We start from the raw sequence: 23,680 nt of genomic DNA on the forward strand, positions 1-23,680 counted from the left end.
CCCCTAAGTGTCCTCCTCACCTCTCTGTTTTGTTTTAAAGATTTATTATGTATACAGGGTTCTGCCTGCATGCATATCTGCAGGCCAGAAGATGGCGCCAGATCTCTTTGTAGATGGTTGTGAACCGGTTGTGAGCTGCCATGTAGTTGCTGGGAATTGAACTCATGACCTCTGGAAGTGCTTTTAACCACTGAACCTTTTCTCTAGCCCCTGTGTGTGTGTGTGTGTGTGTGTGTGTGTGTGTGTGTGTGTGTGTGTGTGTGTGATACATCTGGAGGTCAGAGGATGATCTGCCCGAGTCAGTTCTGTCCTTCCACTATTGGGTCTTAGGATTCCACTTTGCAGGAAGTTTCTTTACCTGGCCTTAGACTTCTTTCAAATAAAAGCAGAAGCTGCCGGGTATCATTTCTATGCAACCACAGCCTCTCCAATTTGATCTTTCAGAACACAATCCCAATGGTCTTTGCCAGCTGTAGCCAAGAATTGTGTGTTACAGAGGACTACGACCCACTGCCTCCAAATGTTTCCCACTGCCTCCCACCGCCTCCCACTGCATGTTGGTCAAGTCTTTCCTAGAGACTCAGAGTCTCTGGTACTGGTTCTAATATATCATCATCCCTACAGATAATGCAGAGATGAATATGACCTTGGAGCTGCCACCTTCAGGGACCCTTCCTGACTTCAGCACCTCAGAAAACAGCGAGGAGCCTGCCAGGTGACTCCTAACCCCTCCTGTAGGCAGGATGGAATGGCCCCTGTATGCTCAGGTATTGCTCAGGGTGGTCTGGGCTGTCATCAGGCCTGTAGGTCTTTGGTGGGATTGGGGGGACACAACTATTTGTCTGTCTCTATGATGACAGGATTGTAAAGCCAGGTCTAGAAACTCAGTCCCTGCCCCCACAATGCCTGACAAGACTGTGCAGATGCTATGGGTTCCCAGGCCCTCTCTGCCTCACATGGCAATTGTGATTGTTACCCCTGTCCTGGGTTTCCTTTGGCACAGTACCTCCTCTACCCTGAGCCTCCTGGTGGACGCCCAGACCAGCAGCAGGCTGCAGCCCACTTCTCCCTTGTCCACAGGAACACCTTTTCTGGATCCAGGTATTGATTGCTCATTGTCCAAAGCCGGGGGGGGGGGGGGGGGGATTCCTTCCAGGACCGTGGCCTCAGGTGGAGGTGGAAAGAGACCGATCTCAGCTTTCTGCCTTCTAGGGCTGCAGCGAGGCTCTGTCCCTTCCTAATACGGTTTCATTCTTGGGACAGGACTTTTTTTCTTGACTTCATCCTGATGACCTATAATTGATACTCAAAATAGAGTTGCTAGGCTGTGGGGTGTGGCTCAGTTGCTTGAGTATTTATCTAGAATGCTCTTAGACTCTGGGTTTCATCCCTACTAGGGTATACATGGGGATTAGTACCGTATATCTATAATCCCGGTGCTGAGCGTGGCGGTGTGTGTCTCTAATCCCGGTGCTGAGAGGTGAAGGTAGAAGAAGTTCAAGGTTGAGCCAGTGAGATGGCTCCCTTGCCATCTGCCCTGCCCAAGAATGCAAGTTCAAGGACCTGAGTTTGATCCCCAGAAATTATGTAGAGGTGGAAGGAGGGTGACTCCACACACCTAACACACATGTGCGCGTGCGCACACACACACACACACACAAATAAGAAAAATTCTTTAAAACAAAACAAAAAACTCTAGGTGTGGAGGCACATTGCTTTTGATCCTAGCACTCAGGTAGCAGAGGCAGGAGATCTCTGTATGTTCAGAGCCAGCCTGGTCTACATAACGAGTTCCAGGTCAGACAGGGCTACCTAGTGAGACCCTGTCTCAAGAGAAAAAAAAATTGTTGTTAAAGGTTACTTCTGCTATGTTGCCAGTTCAAGGCCATCCTGGCCACAGGAAACCGTCTTAAAAAAAAGAAGTTATTACAAACAATGCTGTGGATGGAGGTGGGTGGTCCTTGGACTTCCCACAGGTCAGGGAACCCTGATTGCTCTTTGGGCTGATGAGGGAGGGGGACTTGATAAGGGGAGGGGGAGGGAAATGGGAGGCGGTGGCGGGGAGGAGGCAGAAATCTTAAATAAATAAATTAAAAATAAAAAAAAGAAGTTATTGAATCAGTTACTGAACAACTGGGAGCTTAATTCCTTTCGCCATCAGTTTCCTCAGCTGTAAAATGGAAAGCGAGTAGGCACCCTGGGTTGCCTGCACTTAGCACAAGTGTGGTCTGCAAATAGCCCTAGGCGGTTGCTGTTCCTGCAAGCGACAGTTTAAGGACTAGCAGTACCAGTTACGGACACAAGATGGCAGTAGTTCTCAAGTTAACAGTTCTCAGCGTGCCTTGTGTCTCAGCTGGCAAAGTGCTTGCCTAGCATGACAGAGGGCCCCGGGCACCATTCCCAGAGTCACATAAACCGGATGTGGTAGGACACACATGTAATCCCAGCTCTGAGGAGGTGGAGGTAGGTAATCCTGAGATCTCCATCATCCTTGGCTATACAGCAAGTTTGAGGCTACCCTGGATCTTGGCCCAGTACCAAACAAAGGCTACTTGAGCAGTCACACCTGAGACCTGTACCCTACTAGCAATGGAATAATTAAGTTCACCAGAATAGGCTGTGTAAGGGTTCAGGCGTGAGCTAGGCTGGGTTAGTGGTAGAGCACTTGCCGCAGACGCATTATGTACTGTGTTTGATCCTTAACTCTGTGTGTGTGTGTGTGTGTGTGTGTGTGTGTGTGTGTGTGTGTGTATCAGACGGATGTGGGATACTGGAAGTCGCCTGGCCTGGCCTGACCTGGGTTGGTGACTCTCAAGGTCGTTCTGGACAAGCTTCAGTTTCCCAGTTTCTCAAAGCCCTCTGAGCCCTTTGGCTTTGAGAAAACATGACTCATTTATGTGTGATGTGTGTGTGCGCATGCCCATGCCATGGTGATGTGTGTGTGTGTGTGTGTGTGTGCATGCCCATGCCATGGTGATGTGTGTGTGTGTGTGCATGCCCATGCCATGGTGATGTGTGTGTGATGTGTGTGTGCACATGCCCATGCCATGGTGATGTGTGTGTGTGTGTGCGCGCATACCCATGCCGTGGTGCATGTGTGGAAGCCAGAGGGCGACTTCTTTGGAGTCCCGTGTCTCCCGCCCCCCTCCACCCTGTCCCACCTTTCTGCGGTAGGTTCCGGATGTTGAGCTCGGGTCAGGCTTGCAAGGGCTTTGCCCTCTGAGCCATCCCACCAACCTCTCATTTGTTTTAATGGAGAGACCATGTGCTGAGGCCGCTCTGTGCAGAGCTGACCCTGAGCCTGCCCTCGGGAGCTGACGGTCTCAGAGAGTTTGCCTACCCAGCTTCTGCCCTCCCTATCCCAACTAGTCATAGCTCTTGGCCTCCTGGAGTTCAATTCCTTCTTTTTTCTCACTCTTTTTTTTGTTTATTATTTATTTTATATTTAATATGAGGTCTCCATATGTAGCCTTGGCTGGCCTGGAACTAGTTATGTAGAGCAGGCTAACTTCAAACTCAGAGATCCACATCCCTCTGCCTCCCTAGTGCTGGGGTTACAGGCGTGCGCCACCGTACCTGACTCATTCTGATTCCTTGAGGCCTTAGTTTCTCACCCTCGAAATGGTTTGTTTTTCTTACTTTCTGAGTTAGCTGGTTAGCTTCCTGGAACCAGGTGAGGGAGGGCAAGCAGAGAAAGGCTGAATCAGATGGTCCATCTTGGGACCAGAACTGCTCACCTTGGTGGGACCCATGTCCCTGGAGAAGGAGGAAATGGGCTATGCCTGGGGCTGTCCTCTATGGCTGTAGGAAAGGGCCCTGGCTCCCAGCTGTGCACAGAGTACAGGGTGGCACTGTGTTTCAGGGCCCATGTTCCTCTGGCTGGCCATGGTGATGCTGCTCCTTGGCTCTAGCTCCTTCTTCCTATGTCACTGGAAGGCCTGCAGGAGGCGGATCCAACAGAGTAGGTGCTTGTGTTCTGGGGTCCTGGGGAGGGTGGCTGCTTTATGCGGGCCTGCTGTGGGTGCCTGCCCTGCCTGTCCCTACCCTGTTGCTCACCCCCTAAGCCACACTCTTGATATCTTTGCAGAGTTTTGCCTGGACTACCTAACCCAGACCTTCCAGCCAAAGATGGAGCAGGGGGGTGAGTTATCTGGTCATGCAAAGACTGGCGGGGCTAGGATGGACAGGCGTGTGACTCACACCAAGACACTGTCCACCAAGGGGTTTGGAGATAGAGAAGTTTCATAAGTACATGTGTGTACCTCCTAAGCACGCCTCAGTCGAGGGGGGTTTTGTATTTTGATGGTTTCAAGCTTGTTTCCATGAGCTGCCAGGCACGGCTTATTGAAACCAGTGTTTGCTTTCTTGACATTTTTCTAGTATTAGAGTTTCCATTGCCGTCAGTTAATTTTTTTCTCTCCAAACATTCGTGAGAACAGTTTTGTTATAACAAGAAAGACAGAAAAAAAAAGAAAAGATGAAAAAAAAAAGGCAAACAAAACACCCAAAGAAGGGGGGCTTACAGGGAGCTGAGTGAGTTTAGGGTCAATATTGTGTCTGAGCCTGGTTCTGGGCCACTGGCTTCCACTGGGTCCCTTGATGTCTGGGTTTCCAGGGCTGAAATGAGAGGGAGTTTAAATCAGGGTGAGCACACACGGTACAGATGACCATAACCTAGGCAGGGGTGGGCATGGCCAGGGTAGGGTGTGCGTGGCCAGGGTAGGGTTCAGTCTAATATTTCTCTGAAAATGGACTTGGGCATCAGCCTTCCGCACTGGGCTCTTTGGGGAGCTTCCTGCCAGGCATCCATCTGTTGCCTTCATGGTGCTTGGAGCTCTCTTGCAAGCCAGACCACACTTTGATAATGACTTGGTAATGACTGTTAAAGGAGGGTTTTGAGACTGTGCCAATGACCCCTGCTGCTTTTTTATCATGCTTTTGTTTCTTGTTAGTGTATTTGTATCTGTGTGGAATCACGGGTTTCTTTCATTATTTTAATGTTGCCATCATTGTAGCAGATTCTTGGTCACTGTCCCAGAGCTGGGAAGCAGGAATCTCTCAGGACATGTCCTGTCCTCTTGAGTTGGCATTGCCTTTTTTGTTTGTTTTTGATTTTTTTGAGATAGGGTCTCACATGGCCCAGCTGTCCTCAGTCATGGTATGTAATTGAGACTAGCTTTGAATTTATCTTTTTTTTTATGTTTCTATTTATATTATTTATATTTGAGACCAGTTCTCACTATGTAGCCATGGCTGGCGTGAATACAGGGATCTACCTGGTTCTGCCTCCCAGGTTACTGGGGCTCCAGGTGTGTACCACCACGCTGTTTTGAGTTGCAGGGGATTGTCCTCTTCTCTGAAGGCCTTTCGGGTGACCTCTCCTCCTAGGCCTGCTGGGTTCCCAGTAGCTAACTTCTACCTTGGGACTGTCCTGCCTCCCACAGCTGTGTCAGGTCAGGACTGGCAAGGAGAGCTCAGGGAAGGGCGGGACAGAGCTTTGAATCCTGTTTCTGCGCTCAGCACTCATGACTCCAGCCTTCGGAGCAGCTCAGGAGATACCATTGCCCAGGCCACCGCTGTACATAATGTCCTGTACTCGCATCCTAGGGCGCCGGATGGATTTACGAGAATATTGTGATTGTTCCAAAAAACCAGGAAACCAACAAACGAGGACAAGCAGGCTAAAGCAAGGGCTTGAGGGGAAGAGTGCTTGGGCAATCTGAACTCTGCCCTTGGCAGGATCCGCTTTGGATCTTTCTCAGAGTACTCATGGGTTGAAAAGGGCTGTTGACAGATGCTGGGGCCTCCTAGATTCTGCCTCTTAAGCTTTTTTTTTTTTTTAATTTTATTTATTTATTTACTTTTTGGCTTTTCGAGACAGGGTTTGTTCTGTGTAGCCCTGACTGTCCTGGAACTGCTCTTTAGACCAGACTGGCCTTGAACTCAAAAATCTGCCTGCCTGTGCCTCCTGAGTGCTAGGATTCTCCTGCCTTAGATTCTGTCTTTTTTTTTTTTTTTTAACCTTGATGTTAGTGCATGCTTGTTTCTGAGAGTTAGAATCTATATTTTTCTTTCCCCTGTTATAGAGTGTCTAAGCTGTGTTGGCCTCCAGGGCTTCACAGGTGTCCTCAGTACCCGACACAGGGTCTCTCTGTGTAGCCTCAGCTGGCACTCACTCTGTACACCAGGCTGATCTCGAACTCACAGAGATCCACCTGCCTCTGCCTCCTGAGTGCTGGGATTAGAGGCATGTGCCCGGCTCAAGACTTCACTTTTTAGAAGAGTTTTAGGATAAAAGAACTCTGTTCCTTCTGCCTCTGAGTTCTCCCTGAAGTCCCATCGCAGCTGCGGGAGGCAGGATAGACATTTACTGGGAACCCAGCAGGCTTAGTCAGTGGGTTCGTTAGGTAAAGAGATGGCCTGGAAGGCTCCAGAAAAGAGGAGAGCAACTCAAAAATATCGCGGTGATAAACACTTGGAGCCTCATCACTTGGGAGACAGAGGCAGGTGGTATACGCCTTTAATCCCCGCAGAGCCAGGTGGATCTCTGTGTGTTCATTCCAGCCAGGGGCTACATAGTGAGACCCTGTTTCAAAGCCAGATGTATTGGTACATACTTGCAGTATCAGCACTTGCAAGGTGAGACAGCAGGGCCAGAAGTTCAAAGTCATCCTCAGTTGGTTTCCAGCTGGAGACTACCTTGTTTTACTCCACCCCGTCCAAACAGAAAATAGTGGAGTTCCAGTGTGCCCGTGCCCATCTCATTTCATTATTGACCTCTTATATCGGGGTGGTACATTTACCATCGTTAAATAGGTTTAATTTTTAAAATGCATATGAGCAATTGCTTGCACATATATAACTACAGGGTGCCCAGTAAGGTCAGAAGGGGGCCCTGGATCCCTTGAAATCAGAGTTAAAAAGGTTGTGAGCGTCACGTGGGTGCTGAGAACCGAATCCCAATCCTCCGGAAAAGCAGCCAGTGCTCTTAACCTGCCAGGCACGTCCCCAGCCCCAACTATTGTGATTAAATAACAAAAGACACCCTTTATTCTCTCTTTACTTGTTTTTCTTTAAGGTGCCAGGGACCCTTCTTACACTCAGTCAGACATCTCCTTAGCCCCCCACTCTCTCCCACCCCCCACCCCCGCTGCCTGGCCTGTAGCAGCTTCTCAGACTTCCTTTTGACCTAAGTGGCCTTTGACAACACTGGTCAGATGTTTGCAGGATTCCCCTTGCTGGGACTTGTCTAAAATTTATTTTGTACAGTGAGACCGGGGTTCTGGATTTGGAGGGGGAAAACCTCAGAGCTCAGAGCCATGCTCATTGCACACACCCCAGTCTCCAGATGACTTATCACAGAAATTCTATTCTGTGTGTGTGTGTGATGTGTATGTATAGTGCGTATGTGGTGTGTGTGTGTGGTGTGTATGTATGGCGTGTGTGTGTGGTATGTGTGTGCACACATGCTTGTTTCTGGAAGAGTCCTGCCTTCACACTTGACAGACAAAGGTTCTATCACTAATCCCCCTCCCCCACACCACTCCGGCCCTACCTGCTGTTCTGAGCTCTCTATCCTGTCTTTCTAAACCCCTCTGAAGTTGGCCAGGGCTGTCCCATTTCCCAGATAAAAAGGCTGAGTCTTAGAGCTGTGAAGTAGAGCCGGATGCCCTCCACGGAGGTGGTGTTGGGTTAGCAGGCTCAGTCACACTAGTGCTTGACACTTGGTATCTTTTCAGCTTTGAAGTAATTATAAACACTCCTGCTTTTATCTCCACTAGTGTGACTTCCTGAAGGTGTGGTCCCTACTGTGTGTGTGTGTGGGGGGGGGGTGGTTCAAAGGCACCAAGGGTGCTAGCCAGGAGGCCCTGTAAAGAGAGGGAGCCTACTTAGAGCCTCTCAGCCCTTATCTCACCTGCTTCTTCCTCAAGACAGGGCTCAGCATCCTTTGTTTATCTTCTTGCTACTTTGGCAGAAGCTTTTTTCTTCTCCAGGTTCCCACAATGACTTGACACCATATGCCAGCTGGCTGATTGCAAAACTCAGGATTGCTTCCAGAGCACAAAGATTTAGTTTCGCTGATGTCACGTTTAAAATAGCCAGTTAAATCCTGTCCCATAAAATGAGAATCAGACGAAATGAACACACCATGGGCTGGAGAGACGGCTCAATGGATCAGAGCTGGCTGGCTCCTCTTCCAGAGGACTGGGATTCAATGCCTCGCACCCACAGGGGGACTCACAACTGTCTGTAATTCTAGGTCCAGGGTATCTAACACCCTCTTCTGGTCTCCCTGGGTACCAGGCATGCGTGTTGTCCACAAACACACATGCAGGCAAAACACTCACAGAATAATAACAAGATCTTAGAAAAAACAAGCCCATTCAATAGAACTTGTGTCTCAAGCCAGAGAGTACCTGAAGCATTATCAGTGGCTTGGACTTGGTGGTTAGTGGTCACCTAAAGAGAACAAGCCACGATTTCCTGAAGTGACCACTCTACCAGGGACAGTGGTTACCAGATTACATAAGCAAGCACCTTTGCTAACCTGAGACTTGGTCATGTCACTTCATGAGGTGGTTGTTTTGTTCTGAGCATCTCTTTAGCCCCTTTCCCTGCCAGACCGCTAAGAGCTCATCCCGAGCTTCAGCGGCCACATGACATTTCTGTTATCGGTTAATCTGCTGTGCACAGGTCAACTAGAATTCAGGGTCAAGCTGCTAAGCCAGAAAGCATGTTCTAGAAGCAGCTCCTCTGGCACGCTGGCTTTCCTGCAATGGTTGGTTTGTCAGTGTGAACCCGGTTGGCATCACAGGGTCCCTAGGTGGCCTCCTGGGAATCAGGAAAGGCTCTGTCCCCCTGTGGTATGGTCCTGGTGGACCTGGGGTAGCTTGCGTTAGGTTGGGCTTGGTAATGGGGCCACTTCCTTCTTTCTCAGGCGGCTGGTGAGCTATGGTTAAATGTCACCATGCTCTTGGGTAGTTGGTCCTTATTTAAGACAAAAGGATACTGGGGTGAATGGCAGGGGCTGAGATGATCAGAGAAAGGTTGGGCCCTGAGAATTGTGGCTCAGGCATCGCCAGAGTCCTCAGAAGCTGCCTCAGGCCGGCACAAAGAAGAGAGGCTGACAGAGCAGGAGTGTCCTTGAAGGCCCAGCCTGGCCTCTTTTGGCTTGTGGAAGGGAGGCCCCAGCTCATTCCCTCTTCAGAGACTGGCTTCAGGCATGCCAGGGGTTCATCCTGAAATTTTCTCCTGCCATCCTGGGGGCATGAGCCCTGGGGTGGGCAAGGCTCAGCCTCACTGAAATCCTAGGGTACTGTCTGCCAACAGATGGGGAGTGATGGAGGGGTGTCAAACTCTTTTTGGTGACACTCCTTTTGGTGACATCACTACTTCTTTTTTTCTTTCAGATTCCAAACCTTTTGAAAAACCAACTGTAAGTGCCATTCCAACAGCCCCCCCACCATTCCCCCACTCCCACCCCCACTCCCCCCACCCCCGGCTACTGTCTTTTTGTTTGACTTCTTTCTTCACAGATCTATGGTTTCAGGGCTGCTGGGCCTTAGGAAGACAGGAGACCTTTCTCCTTCCTTGACACCCAGGGTTCCAGATTGTGGGAGCTAGGAGCCCAGGGGCTTAGCCTGGGGCCCCATGGTAGGACTTGGCCCAGGACAGAGAGCCCCACTGCACAGCAACCTCTAGCACCTGGCTCGGCCCCAGGGATTTTCCATCAGGACTGCAAACAGCAGTTTGGTTTGGGCCACTTTGAGGTCCTAAGTCTGGGTTAGAGGGAGGCTGTGATTATTTATCTCTTTACTCTGGAAGGCTTGCCCTCGCAGCTGGCTGACAGACACCAGCCACAGGCGCTTGCAAAGTTAGCTGTATTGACCGGTTACTATCTGCTAGACACTCACACTCCTCTCCTGCCCTCTCTCCAGGCTTTCGCTGAGTAGCCCACAATGACCTCGAAATCCAGGTGTGCACCACCACATCTGGCTTGCTAGGCACCTTCCTTTGTGCTTTCTAGAAGTTACCTCAGAGAGTCCTGACTCTCAGGCGCTGGTACGCTTGTCACATTTAGTAAAAGAGGAAATGGCAGTCAGACAAGTTAGGGGTGACCCAGCTGGTGGCTGCCTTAGAACCTCAGCTTGTACTATGGGGCTTTCGGAGCTGGTGCTGGGCCCTGGTCCCCAACTGCATCCTTTGGGGGCACCTGCATCTCCTCTTACAGGGTGCTCCACGTGGGCCAGGTGCAGGGCTTCGCAGAGACCCCGTTAAGGTTGTTCTGGAGACCTGTCCTTTGTCAGGCTTCCCATGTGATGGTGGGGTTGGAGCTGGGTGGGTGCAGGGTTGATGAGACCTTCCTGTGTTATGTATTTATGGTGCACACAGTTTTCACTTTTTTCCCATTGAGCAAGTTGCTTCTCTCTCTCTCTCTCTCTCTCTCTCTCTCTCTCTCTCTCTCTCTCTCTCCAGCTACTCTCCCCCCAACACACAGTTTATGCTTTTTATTTGTAACTTTTATTTTATGTGTATGGATGTTTTGCCTGCACGTATGTCCTGGTACCTGCGGAAGTCGGAAAGGGCATCGGCTCCCTTGAAACTGGAGTTACAAATGGTTGTGAGCCCACCATGTGGGTGCTGGGATCCGAACCATGGTCCTCTGTAACAGCAGTGCTGTTAACCACGAGCTCACCCTCCCCCCACAGTTCCTATTTATTTATATATTTTTTAGACTAGGTCTTATGTAACCCAGGCTGGCTTTGAACTTCTGATCCTCCTGCTTCCACTGCCCAAGTGTGAGGATTACAGGCATGTGCCATGCCTGGCTAAAATTAGTGGGTTTTTTTTTTTTTTTTTTTGTTCATTTTGGTTTTGGTTTTCCTCTTCTGGGAATCAAATCCGAGTGCTAGGCAAAGCGCTACAGTTTTGAGCTTTATCACCAGCCCTGGCCTTCAAGTCATCGTAAGAGAATAACCAAGATGACATAGATCTGTCCTCTGAACCCCTCAACCTGGGTTCCTTTGGAGTCTGAAGGTGAATGTCGCACACAGGTATCTCATTTCCCTTTGCACTAAACTCATGAACTTGAGAAACCAAACCAACACAGTTCTGAGTGAGGATGTGGCTTTTTTTTTTTTTTTTTTAAAGTGTATTAGGGTACAGTTAAAGACTTCTTTCCCAAGAGGTTGGGAGTGAAGAGGCCTCAGAAGGTGGTGAGCCTAAAGTAGACTTCCTGGCTAGAAACTTACTAACTGTATGTATGACCCTGGGTGAGTTCCTGCACTCCTCCAAGCCTCAGGGTCTCCATCCGTGAGAGAGGCAGGTGCTCATATGACAGCCGTGCAGGGTGACACATTGTTCTTAGAACGGCACACGTAGTAAGCGGAGCGTGTGTGAGTCACTGACTGCTGCTCTGTCTAGTGAGTGGAGGATGCGGCCTGGTAGGTAGAATGCTTGCCTAGGAAGCATAAAACCTTGAGCTGGAGCCCTAGCCCGTCATAAACTGGGCGTGGTAGCACCCTATCCCCCCCCCCCCCATATCAGTGTTAGGGAGGTGAATGCTGGAGAACCAAAAGTTCAAGGTCATCCTTAGCAGCTTATCAAGTTTGAGGCCAGCCTGGCCTAGAGAAAACTGTCCCAAAGAAAGACCAAATAGTAGTTGGGCGCACACCTCTAATCCCAGCGCTTGAGAAGCAGCAGAGGTAGATGGATCGCTGTGAGTTCATAGGCCAGCCTGGTTTATGTATTAAGTTCTAGGTCAGCCGCGGCTATTTGGTGAGACACTATCTTGATTAAAAAACAAAACCTTGAGAAAAACGTGGACATTCTTGGGAAGGCCACACACAGGTACCTCATGCCGTCACGTGACTTGTGGCGTCTTTAAACCTCCCTGGCAGTTTGTTGGAGTGGGGGGGGGGCAGCCCTGCCTCAACTCTTACTCCTGTTCACAGCAGCCAAAGAGAAGCTGGTCAGTGACAGATGCCAGCACAGGACACAAGTTGAGCCCCGTGAACCCTCCAACCGTGGAGATGTGTACCAATGTTGGGGCAGCCTTCCTGGAGAGCCTGCCACTGTTGGATGACAGCGCAGCTGGGAATCCTTTGACCCCCAGGGACCCTCCAGAGACCCGGGTGTCCACGGAACACACGAATAATAGGATCGGTGAGTCCTCCTATTAGAAGGTCCTGGTTGAAATCAGTGGGCAGAAAGAGACGGATGCTGAGCTCTGGATGGGGCTAGGGGAAGGGTACATCCCTTACCACCACTCACTCTGTCCCAGGTCATGCTTCTGTCCAGGGAGAATGGCACAAGTGTCACTTCAGGGGGACTGCTGGGGACATTCACTAAGTGGGCGTGGGCTGATGAGTGCCGTGTTGGTCATTATTTTTTTTTTTAAGTTATAAACTGGCCCATTATCTCAGGCTTCTTATTAGCTCTTATAACTTATATTAACCCATTGTTTCTATCTATGTTAGCCACTTGGCTCAGTACCTTTTTCAGTGGGGTAGGTCACATCCTGCTTCTTCGGTGTCTGGACAGGACTGAAGAAAGAGCTTCCTTCTTCCCAGAATACTCCTGTTCTCATTGCTCCGCCTCTACTTCCTGTCTGGTTGTCCCACCTATACTTCCTGCCTGGGTACTGGCCAATCAGTGATTATTTAAAACGTAATTGACAGAATACAGAATTGTCCGTGATGGTCATTATTAAAGAGAAAGAGAATCCTTCCCTACTGGCCTGAAGGACGAAAGGCAGGCAGGCTGGTGACCTCAGACACTTATCTGGCAATATCTCTTTGTGTCTGTCACACACTTCTGGGAAGGACTTTATCCCTCTTTCATGGCTGGGGAAACTGAGGCTCGGGGTAGGGGGATGTGGAGCGAGTTTTCTTATTGAACTGCTGGGACTCAAACCCACATTTGATGGGCCCTGAAGCACTGGGTTGTCCATACCACCCGTGGATCGCAGCAGGAACTCGGAGGCCAGCCCAGACCCCCCAGCATCTCCCATCTCTGCTGCCCTCCAGCCAGGACAAACATTCATCATGGCTCCTATGGGCCCTGCCTCCTTCCTCACTTCCTACCACCCCAGAACTTATACATGAGTGGTTCTCAACCTGTGGGTCTCGACCCCTTCAGCAAACCTCTGTCTCCAAAAATATTTGCATTATGGCTTCTAACGGTAGCAAAATTACAGTTATAAAGTAGCAATGAGAATAATTTTATGGTTGGGGTCACTGCAGTACGAGGTTGTATTAAAGGGTCTCAGCATTAGGAGGTCGAGACCCACTGATGTGTATATATATTTGTCCCCACCAGTGTAGATGGAGTGTTCAGTTCTCACTCTGGCATTCAAGGCTGGTCTCAGCCAACCGCTCTAGGGATAGGGTCTAACTCACCCGCTCTCCCTCTTAGGGGTGGTTTTCTGACTTTCACCTCTCTGTCTCTCTCTTCCTCCCTCCATCCCTCTCTCCACCCCTCTCTCCCTCTCACCCTAAGCTGCTAGGCACAGCTGTTTCTTCACCTCCAGCAGGCAGCTCCCCTCTTTGGAGCCTGGTCACCTCCTCGTGTCCTAGTGGCCACCTTCTCACGGTCTACTCTGAGCAGGGCAGTGCTCTCTGCTGAGCTCCTCCAGGGCAGCTGCTCCCTGGGCCCTGTCTCCCTCTCTGGAGGGTTGCTGGCCCTGCCACGGTGCTGGAGGGGCCTCCATGGGTGAGGGTTCTTCACATTCCCATGGTGGTCTGTGGAGGTGAGAGCTCGAAAGCTGTCGTTGTCTCAGAGAAATGTGTGCAGTCACAGCTTTCGGTAAGTTCTGGTAAGTTCTGTTGGCGAAGAATGTGTTTGGAAAAGCACTGCCAAAGGCTCCTTCAGTTTCCCAAAAAGTCCTTCTGGCGTTTGAGTGCAAGATGACCAAAGGGCTTGGAACTTGGAGACAGGGCCAGAGCCTGTGCAGGGAGGGAGGTAGTAAGGGCTGGGCATGAGGGTGGGGCTACTGAGGGAAGGCCTCAGAGGTCATTGGAGAGACCAGGACTCCAGTGACCCCTTTGTCCGCTTTGTGACACACCAGAAGAGCGGCCTCCCCATTCAGTTCCCAACAAGGACAAATGGGCCTAAACCTTCTTCTCTGGCTGTGCCCCCTCTGCCTCTCCTTCCCATCACCTTCACCTGACTAGGACACTTCCCCTAAGCAGCTGGGGGTGGGGAGCCTGTGTTGCATGTAGAGGTCAGAGGACAACTTGTATGTGTCAGTTTTCTCCTTCTACCATGTGGGTCCCAGGGATCGGACTCAGGTCTTTGGGTTTGGCAGAAAATACTTCCATCTGTTGAGCCATCTTGAAATGCCTTCATCTCTCATCTACATAATTTTCTCTATTCTCTCTCTCTCTCTCTCTCTCTCTCTCTCTCTCTCTCTCTCTCTCTCGTTTGCCACTGCATGAGTGTGGAGGTCAGAGTACAGCTTTTGGGAGTCAGTTCTCTACTTCAACCACGTGAATCCTGGGGATTGAGCTCAGATTGTTGGCTCGGTGTCAGGCACCATATCCTCCACTCCTTAGCTCCCTGGCCCCTCATCTCTCCTTTGTCGGCTCCTCTGGCCTGTTCTGAGGTGAACCCAGCACCTGACCTATGGTCCCATCTGTCGTTTTTAGTACCAGGGATTGAACCTGGTGCCTTCTACATGCTTGGGGAGTGTCCTACTACTGAGCTACAGACCACCCATGTTTGTTTTAAATTTTTATTTTTAAAATTGAAAATTGTGTGTATGGTGTGTTTGAGTGTGCATGCGTTCATGTGTGCGTGCATGTGTGTGTGTGCGTGAGTGTGTGTGTGTGTGAGTGCATGTGAGTGTACGTGTGTGTGCATGTGCATGTGTGTGTGTGCATGAGTGCATATGTGTGTGAGTATGCATGTGTGTGTATGTGCAGAAGCCAGGGGTTGACATTGGTTGTCCTGATTGCTCTCCACCTTATGTCTTGCAGCAGAGTCTCTCACTTGAACCCAGAGCTCACTGATGCAATTAGCCTAGCTAGCCAGCTTGCTTAGGGATCCCCTGTCTCTGCCTCCCACAGTCGTTACAGGCTGCTGCCACACCCACCCAAGCATCACATGGCTGCTGGGGTTCTGAACTGTGGTCTTCATCCTTGTAGAACCAGCACTCACTTTGCCTGCTAGACAACCTCCCTTGCTTTTGTCTGCTTTCTGGATAACCTTGAACTTCTGATCCTCAGGCCTCCTTGTCCGGTTGCAGCTGTTACAGACTTGCAATGCTGCACATACCCCCCCCCCCCCCCCCGCAACATCCTTTTTACTTTTTTCTTTGGGACCGAATTTTACTGAGTTGTCCAGGCTGGCCTTGAACCCACTCACTTCGCAGGCAGCCCAAACTAGCCTTGAACTTGCTGTCTTCCTGCCTCAGTTTCTCCAGATTTAGTTCTGAGCCGCCAGGCCCTGCCTGGCTCCCATCTTCTGCCAGCCCCTCAGATGAGTGTTCCAACAAGCCTCGATGGAGGATGTGGGGTGCGGGCTGAAGAACCCGTGGGACACACAGTTTGTTTCTTTCTCTTGCCCTTCCCTCTGCTCGTTGTTATTTCCTATACTTCTCTCTTCCCTGGGTGTGTGGGAAACCAAAATAGAAGAGCTGGCGTTGGTGCAACGCTCTCAGGCATGTCGGGGCATCTGGGAGGCTTCTGGGCTTCCTGAATCTGAGGGTGTAACCCGGAGGCAGGGGTCCATGTGCCCCCTGCCTCCACCCACCCCCACTCTTAAGTTCCTTTTTGAGCTTCCCCATTCTATCTGTAGAGTCCATTGCAGAATGGGACGGTGGGAGGAGGGGATGCAGCCCCTGGCTGAAGCCATAGGTGCCATGCCCAATGAGTAGAGTCAGCTGCCCCTGTGAATCCAGGCTTCTGCTTCCCAGTGCAAAGGGCTTTGTTTCTCCAAGGTTCCCCGACTCCCTCCACAAAAGGCCATTCCAGCAACCCCCCTGGATCAGCCTGTGCTAAGGACTTTCGCATGTCCTAGTGTTGGGGACTAGGTTACCCATCCACTTGACACTCATCACCCACCCTGCTGGCTGTCAGTGAGACTCGGGAAGCTGCCAACCGAAGCACAGAGTCCCCAGCTGCTGTTGGGTATCAGGACCCAGGCTTCCAAAGAGTATGGCTAACCAACCAGCCAAGTTTGCCCAGACTGACAAGGCTTCCTGGGACATGGGACTATTAGTCCCAGGCAAACCAAGTCATGTTGGGCACCCAGGGTGAAAATGAGGGTAGCCAGGCGGCTGGACATTTCTCTGGAGGTGTCCCCAAATCTTACCTTAGGGAGGCCTCAGGTTCTTAGCCAGGTAGTAGATTAGATTAACGGTGGTGATAGTGAGGGGCTGTTCCATGGGAATACTGGGCCCCAGAGCTGGCTCTTGAGAAGAGCCACGGACATCTGTGGCTCTGTCGTGTCCCCTAGTGCTCCTCTTATCCTGGCCTCTTTTATGGCTTATCTCCTGGACTGACTGCATTTTCTCTTTCTCTGATCACCTGATGACGTGCCTGGGAAATCATGGGTGGCCCCACAAAGTTTTCTCCATGGCAGAGAGGCGGCGTTATCTGTCTAAAGTCGCTCAGCAGGCGAGGTGGAAACGGGCTGAGGCCGTGGTCTCGCCTCCCTCACACCTCCCCTTGCTTTGCAGAGAAGATCTACATCATGAAGGCTGACACGGTGATTGTGGGCTCTGTAAAGACCGAAGTCCCTGAGGGCCGGGGTCTGGCGGGATCTCCAGAGCCTGAGCTTGAAGCGGCATTGGAAGTGGACCATGCCCCTCACTACCCGGAGCAGGAGACAGAACCACCTCTGGGCAGCTGCACTGAGGTCATGTTCTCAGTGGAGGAAGGAGGAAAAGAGGACCACGAGCCCACGACAGTCTCTGAAAAGTGACACCCAATGTTAGCTGGGGCTAGAGAGCAGCTGAGTCTACCCTCGAGATCAGGTTAGCTCCAAGCTGGGAAGCTATTGTGGCTTGAACTAAAGCCCCAGCATTCAGTGGTAGCTCAGAGTGAAGCCTTCAGCTGCTGCCCAGAGCACCAACTCCTGTGCCCCCACAGTGGGCAATCGCTGTCAGGCTAGTGTCCGCTCAGGGAGAAGCCACAGGCTGGATCCAAGCCTCCTTGCTTACACCCTTGTGCCTTGCCGTCTCTCCCTGAGTCTCAGGTGATGGCTTTACTGGCATGCTACCAGCCTCTGGTTCCTGTACACATGACTCCCTGTGGGCAAAGCACTGACACCTATTGCTCCTACTCCTGAGGCAAAGGGAAGTTAAAGGGTGAACGCTCATCACCACTGGCACCATGACAGCCTGTACCCACCATCACATAGGACTCTGCTCCACAGGGAATGCACACAGTGAGACTCTCCTGGCCCAGCCTCCCTGAACTGAAGCCTACAAAACGGGCTGGAGATAACTCATTGTCCTTGGATGACCCTACCACGAAGCCTTTGGAAACCCAGATATCTTTGGATCCCCCTCAAGTGGCTGCAGTGACCTCCCTTCCTCCAGCGCTGCTAGAGGCTCTGCTTTGCCCAGGGACTTCCTGTCACATGGAGATGGGAGTCCCGCCATCCCGGGGGTCCTCCGCCCTTTATGCACTGTCTATTCCACCTTAGAAATGGAGGAGCATTGTCCCCTAAGCACCAGGATCAGGCCTGGCACCTAGCGCCCCTGCTCTAGCGGGTTGGAGCCTGGATGTCGGAGGAAGCCCGGTCACTCTGCTTGTCATACTCTGAACTCGTGGTGAGGGAGCAATACTGGTGGACGGACATACCTGGAGTTCTGCTGAGAATTGAACCCGTGGCCTTGCACGTGCCAGGCAAATGTCGCAGGGCCAGTTTTACACCCTCAACCCCAGCATCTCACACTAAGCACCGAAGCTGCTGTGACTGCCAGCCTGGCTCGCTCCCAGGGACCTGCAGCCTCTGCTAACAAACAAGCAGCCGACGGGGATGGCATGACACATCGGGCTGCTGGTCTGTGGCCACCCGGGGACTCTGGACTTACCCTTGGGCCAGGCAGGGAGAGTTCTGTTTACTCACTAGCTGCTCACTCTCTGGAGGAAGCTGGGGCCCTGTAAGGAATCACAAGGGGAGTTTCTGAAACTGCCTGGATCTTTGGGGGAACATCAGAGCGGCTGGGTGCCACCAGGGCACCACCAGAGGCCTTCTACCAGGTTCGGGATCCTGGCCAGAAGGGATGTGTGTGGGGGCTGGGTAGTTGCCCAATTGCCTTGTGCAAGGACACAGTGGGTGTGTGGGCATACACAGTGACCCTAAAGCCATGTCATGATGACCACATGGACGCCACACTCCTGAGTGGAAGATATTGTCAAACTCTCTCTCTCTTCGCCCCCTCTCTTTAGATAGGATCTTTTTTTTGTATTCTATATTAGTCTCAAACACAATATGTAGCCCAGACTGACCCTGAACTTTGACCCGCCTACATTAGCTTCCTGAGTGATTTTAGGTTTGAGCCACCATGACAGACTGCCACACACTTCAACAGAGTGCCATATTCCTTTGCAAAGTGGTCCTTCACATGAGTTTGGGCCCTCCAAAATGTGGAAGTGTGAGGCTGCAGACTGATCGCAGAATATGAGAGACGAGGAACCCCTGAGCACCGAGGCTGGAGGCGGTCTCTCTTCCCCCAGGCAGGGAGACGCCATGTATATGGCACTCACAGCTGAGGGTAAGGGGTCTGTGGCCAGCAGCGTGCCCCTTAAATCTCTCCGTGTCCATCCAGGCCGTGTCCTTCCCGATGAAGGCCTAGTCCCTGAGGATGCTGGGAATAAATGGTCTCTGCTCACAAGGCTTCCTTTGGTATTTGTAGAAAGACTCCTGGGCCTCTCCAGCACTTTCTTCCTACAGGCAGGTTTGGGCCACACAGCTTTGGGAAAGGGGAAACTGTGCTGCTGGAGGAGCCATGGGTCTACGGAACCCAAGGCTTCTATGGCTGAGGAGGAGAGGCCCCGCCACACTGTACACCACTTGGGGCAGACAGAGCTCCAGCTGTAGGCAGTTAGCCCAGAGTCACCCCTCACTGGCTTCTGTCCACTCCATTCCTAGGATGACGGTCGCCCGCCCACACCTGTGCCCTACCCTCAGCCTGACAATGAAGCAGCTTCTGGTTGGCCATGTCGTCAGGCCAGGAGCCAGAGCTCTCCTGACGGGGACCTTCCTAAGCTCTATCTGTTCTGATGTCCAGGACAGTAAAGAGACCCTTGTTCTCAAGGGGGCAGCACTGTGTGGTGAGGGACTCCACCCCCACCTCTTCCTGAACAGTTGCCTGCAGTTGGTAAGTGTTCAGTTCTTTGATGCTGTTGCTTCCCAAAGCAGTCCTGTAGAAAGAATCCCAAGACCTGGCACTGGTTCCTGTGACGGGACAAGGGGGCTGAGTTCCCCGAACTTCTTTCTCCCTCTTGACCTTGCTTCCCAACAGTGAGTACGCCACCCTCACCCGGAGTAGGCGTGAGAGTAGGCCTGTCCCTAGCTGTCGCTCTCTGCGTGTCTCCCCTTCCACCTAGGGAACCGGTGCTCAAACGTAGGTTCAAATCCCAGCTCTCCCAGTGACCAACCAGAGAGCTTGCTTGATCCCTTGAAGACTATCATCATCTGTTGCTAGGACTCAACACTTGAGACTGGGAAATTTATTAAGAAAAACGTGTATTCTGGCTCATGGTTCTGGCAGATAGAAAACCCCCAACTGAGCAGCCTCGTCTAAAGAGGCTGTAGCCTTGACTCAACTGTGGTGGGGAAACCGGGGCAAGTAGGTAAACCGTGGGTCAACCTGCTCTCAGGGTAACTTCCAGTCCTCAGACAGTGTGGACTTACTCCTGAGGGGCCCAGTGAGTGTCCCTAGTGACCCAGCCCTCTTATGGTCCCCGCCTCCCACTCTTGCTACAAAGGCTGCTGGATCTCAAACATGACCTTTGAGGGGCCTCACCATGCTCACCCCGCAGCTCTATTTCCTCATCTGTGAAATGGGTATTGGTGTCAACCTGAGAATACCGCAGGGCTTCCCAGGGGTGTCACTCACGACTAGTGATTTGGGTTTTTATTCCATCCCCATGGCCACTTGTCCAGAGTGAGCCCATCCTGTGCTATAGATTTAGGCTTTCTTTCTCACGTAAGAGAGTCTCCTCTCGGAGGGCATTAGCCTGGACACATATGTTTCAGGAAACAAAAGTATGCCTTGTGATGGTTGGTTCCAAGGCTGGTCCTCCGAAGCCTACTTTTGCACTAGCCTGATACCTTGGGGCTGAGTTGCCCTCACAATGGGCAGGTTACTTCTTGCTGTCTGCAGTGCCTTGGGAAACCTTCAGCTTAGTTAGAGGGTTAGCTATGTGTTAGACATCTAAAACTCTGGGTATATTTTTGAGGTCCTTCCTGGATCTAGAGCCTTCCAGACCACACTCTATTACTGCTCCAGGTATTGTCTTCATAGTGACCCTTCCCCAAAACACCCAACCTGAGCCAAGCCCAGGCTAGCAAAGGGTTCCTGGCACACAGCTTTCTACCCAGGGATCCTCTGTCCAGTAGTGGCTCGGGACCCAGTCTGTGATGTGATCGTGCACACCTTTAATCCCAGCGCTAGTTAGGCAGAGGCAGGTGGATTTCTGTGAGTTCAAGTCCAACCTGGTCTAAATAGTCAGTCAATTTCTGGGCAGTCAGGGATACATATAGAGATCCTGTCTCAAACAAAAATAAAAGTTCAGTCTGTGAAGTAGCCTGATCTGGACTCCGAGACTCAAAGAAGAGGTTGGGTCGGAACAGCTTCCCTGAGGAAATGCCCCCTGACTCCAACTGAGTGAAATAAGTCGGCAAGCCTCAGAAAGCAAGACTAGCCAGTGGAAAGGCCCTGAGGTGGAAAAGCTCCTGGATTTGAGATTGAGGAAGAGTATAGCCATAGAGGAAGCCCTGGGTGGGAAGAGAAGGGAGGTGCAGAGAGAGAAGTTTGCCCAAGGAGGCCTGGTGTGCCACCGCGAGGCACTGACTGAGATTTTATCAAAAGAATACTATTCCAGGCTTAGTGTATTGTCTTATAAGTACAATAAACATTCAGAGTGGATGACAAAGCCAGACCACGGGGGCATCAAAAGTCCCAAGACAGATTGCAGGGGGAAGCTGGGGATGCTGGGAAGAGGAAGCAGTCGAGCAGACACCCAGACAACTCCTAGGTACTGTTGGGGACACACGGGAGGAGGGAGCTGGGGAGTCAAGGTTCCTCTTTCTTCTGGTGTCTTCCAAGCCTCAATGGAGAAGTCTAGGGAAGGCTACAGGTCTCTGGGCATTGGTTCTCCTGTCATCTGGACATCACAGGAGTTATCAGTGGCCCTGGCGAAGCTGGGGGACACTTTGTCATGGATAGGGATACTGGAGGTCAGGGCTGTGGGCAGGACGGGCCTCCAGGGTTCAGCTTTGGGCTCAGCTGGTTCCCAGTCATATGGTCTCACTCTTGCAACTGGTGTCTTGACAGAGTGGACTGAATTCTCACCTGGTAAAAGGATGAGACGTGATGGGGGTTATGCGTGTAGCCCGGCTGGCCATCCACTACCTTTTAAGAGCCTTTGACTTCCTGGAGCCCTTCTGTAGTCCTTGTCTGTCTGTCTGTCTGTCCTTTCCATGAATGGTCCTGGAAGCTAAGCTGTGTTCTGGCCCATGACTCACCAGCCCACAGCTGGAATGTTCCAGAATTGGAGGCTGTCTTCTCACCTCTGACTCCAGTTCCCTTCCTGCATCCAGGTGGCCTGGTGGTGAGGGGTTAGCTTGATGTTGTGGACATTATAAGCCAGCTTGAGGCAAGTTGTCAGCCGTGAGTCACCACCTCCATGTCATGTGAACACCCTTCCCCACACATTCCCCTGCCTTCATGGACTGAAACCCTGTGAGACCACAAGCCGAAAATTCATCTTTCCTTCTTTACATTGTTTCAGTTAGATTGTGGTCGCGGTGCTGTGGGAATTAAGAAGGAGGTGAATTTGGAGTGTGTGTCTGTGTGTCTGTGTGTCTGTGTGTGTCTGCTTGTGTCTCTGCATGTGTATGTGTCTGTGTGCTACACATGGAGGCCAGGAGATGTCTGGTGTCCTTCTCTGTTCCCCCTTTTTCTTTTCTTTCTTTCTTTCTTTCTTTCTTTCTTTCTTTCTTTCTTTCTTTCTTTCTTTCTTAGTTTTTTCGAGACAGGGTTTCTCTATGTAGCTTTGGAGCCTGCCCTGGCACTTGCTCCGTAGACCAGGCTGGCCTCAAACTCACAGAGATCCGCCTGCCTCTGCCTCCCGAGTGCTGGAATTAAAGGTGTGCGCCACCACCGCCTGACCTTCTTTGTCTCTTTTTATTTTATTCCCTTGAGACAGGGACTCTCACTGCGTCTTGAACTAGGCTGGCAACCATCAAGCCCCAGTAATCCTGTCTCCACCCCCACAGCTCTGGGTTATAGGTGCCTATAGCCACATCTTGCTTTTTACATGGGTGCTGGCGATTCGAGCCCAACCAGGTCCTAACCTTTGTTTACAAAGTGTTCTGTCTTGGATTTCTTTTGCTGCAGTAAAACCCCATGACCAAAATCAGCTTGGAAAAGGTCTGTTTGTCTTGCACTTCCACACTGCAGTCCATCAGCGAAGGAAGCCAGGACAGGAACTCAAACAGGGCAGGGACCTGGAGGCAGGAGCTGATGCAGAAGCCAGGAGGGGTGCTGCTTCCTGGCCTGCTCCACATGGGCTGCTCTGCCCGCTTCCTTAGAGCACCCAGGACCACCAGCCCAGGATGTTGCCGCACACAATGGGCTAGATCTTTCCCCTGTCAATCACTAATTTAAAAAATGTCCTACTTGGCCGGGCAGTGGCAGAGCACACTTTTAATCCCAGCACTCGGGAGGCAGAGGCAGGTGGATCTCTGTGAGTTTTGTGAGTTTAAGCCCAGCCTGGTCTACAGAGCGAGTTCCAGGACAGCCAGGGCTACACAGAGAAACTTGGGCTCAAAAAAAAAAAAATCCTACTGGCTTGCCTACAACGTAGGTTTTTTTTGTTTTGTTTGGTTTGGTTTGGTTTGGTTTGGTTTTTGAAGACAGGGATTTCTCTGTGTATCTCTAGATTAAAGGCATGCACTTACAGCCTGATCTTAGAGGAGGTATTTTCTTGGTTGAGGCTCCCTCCTCTCAGATGACTTTAGTGTGTCAAGTTGATATAAAACTGTCCACCACACACTTTTCCACACCAAGCCATCGCCCCAGTCCTTCAATGTCTTCTTTAATGGGCAGACAGGAATGGCATTAAGAGGCTGGGTCATCTGTAGTTTTTTTAAATTTGTTTTTCTGATTCCTTCAGCTAGGCACTAAGGACACAGCTCGGCCAGCCAGAATCACTTTCCCGAAGGAGGGTGTTCTGAGATTCAGGGAGACCAAGGTCTAGAACATGTATGTGGGACAGTTGCTTGGGGAGAAATCTACTGGGTCCTTTGAGACACCGGGTGTCCTGCTCTCCACCCCGTTCTAGAGCCCCCCAAAAGAAGCAAGGTCTTGAGTATGTCTTTCCATTCCTCAGTGGGGAAGTGGCACTGTGTGGAGAGAGCTATGGCTGGGGTAGGGAGTCCTCTAGCCTAAGTGAGCAACACAAACACTTGCTGCTTCCCGTGCTTCTTTAGAAGCAGA

General features: G+C 51.2%; 1 protein-coding gene across 3 annotated transcripts in view; it reads left to right on the forward strand.

Annotated features, from left to right (window-relative positions):
- Positions 1–18,832, forward strand: part of Tnfrsf8 (TNF receptor superfamily member 8) — a 44,676-nt gene extending 25,844 nt beyond the window's left edge. Inside the window, exons 7-13 of one of the 3 annotated variants that reach the window (XM_050153425.1) lie at positions 625–715; positions 1,004–1,101; positions 3,863–3,961; positions 4,088–4,141; positions 9,411–9,436; positions 11,955–12,165; positions 16,682–18,832. In XM_050153425.1, the coding sequence (XP_050009382.1) occupies positions 625–715; positions 1,004–1,101; positions 3,863–3,961; positions 4,088–4,141; positions 9,411–9,436; positions 11,955–12,165; positions 16,682–16,926 (824 nt within the window). In that variant the 3' untranslated portion in view covers positions 16,927–18,832. The remainder of the gene's footprint in view (positions 1–624; positions 716–1,003; positions 1,102–3,862; positions 3,962–4,087; positions 4,142–9,410; positions 9,437–11,954; positions 12,166–16,681) is intronic. The other 2 variants (XM_050153426.1, XM_050153427.1) reach the window with 2 other exon arrangements.
- Positions 18,833–23,680: the final 4,848 nt, after the last annotated feature.

This window comes from Alexandromys fortis, unplaced genomic scaffold (genome assembly GCF_014885135.2).
Source record: "Alexandromys fortis isolate MF-2015 unplaced genomic scaffold, M_Fortis_MF-2015_v1.1 scaffold_88, whole genome shotgun sequence".
Lineage (NCBI taxonomy): Eukaryota > Metazoa > Chordata > Mammalia > Rodentia > Cricetidae > Alexandromys > Alexandromys fortis.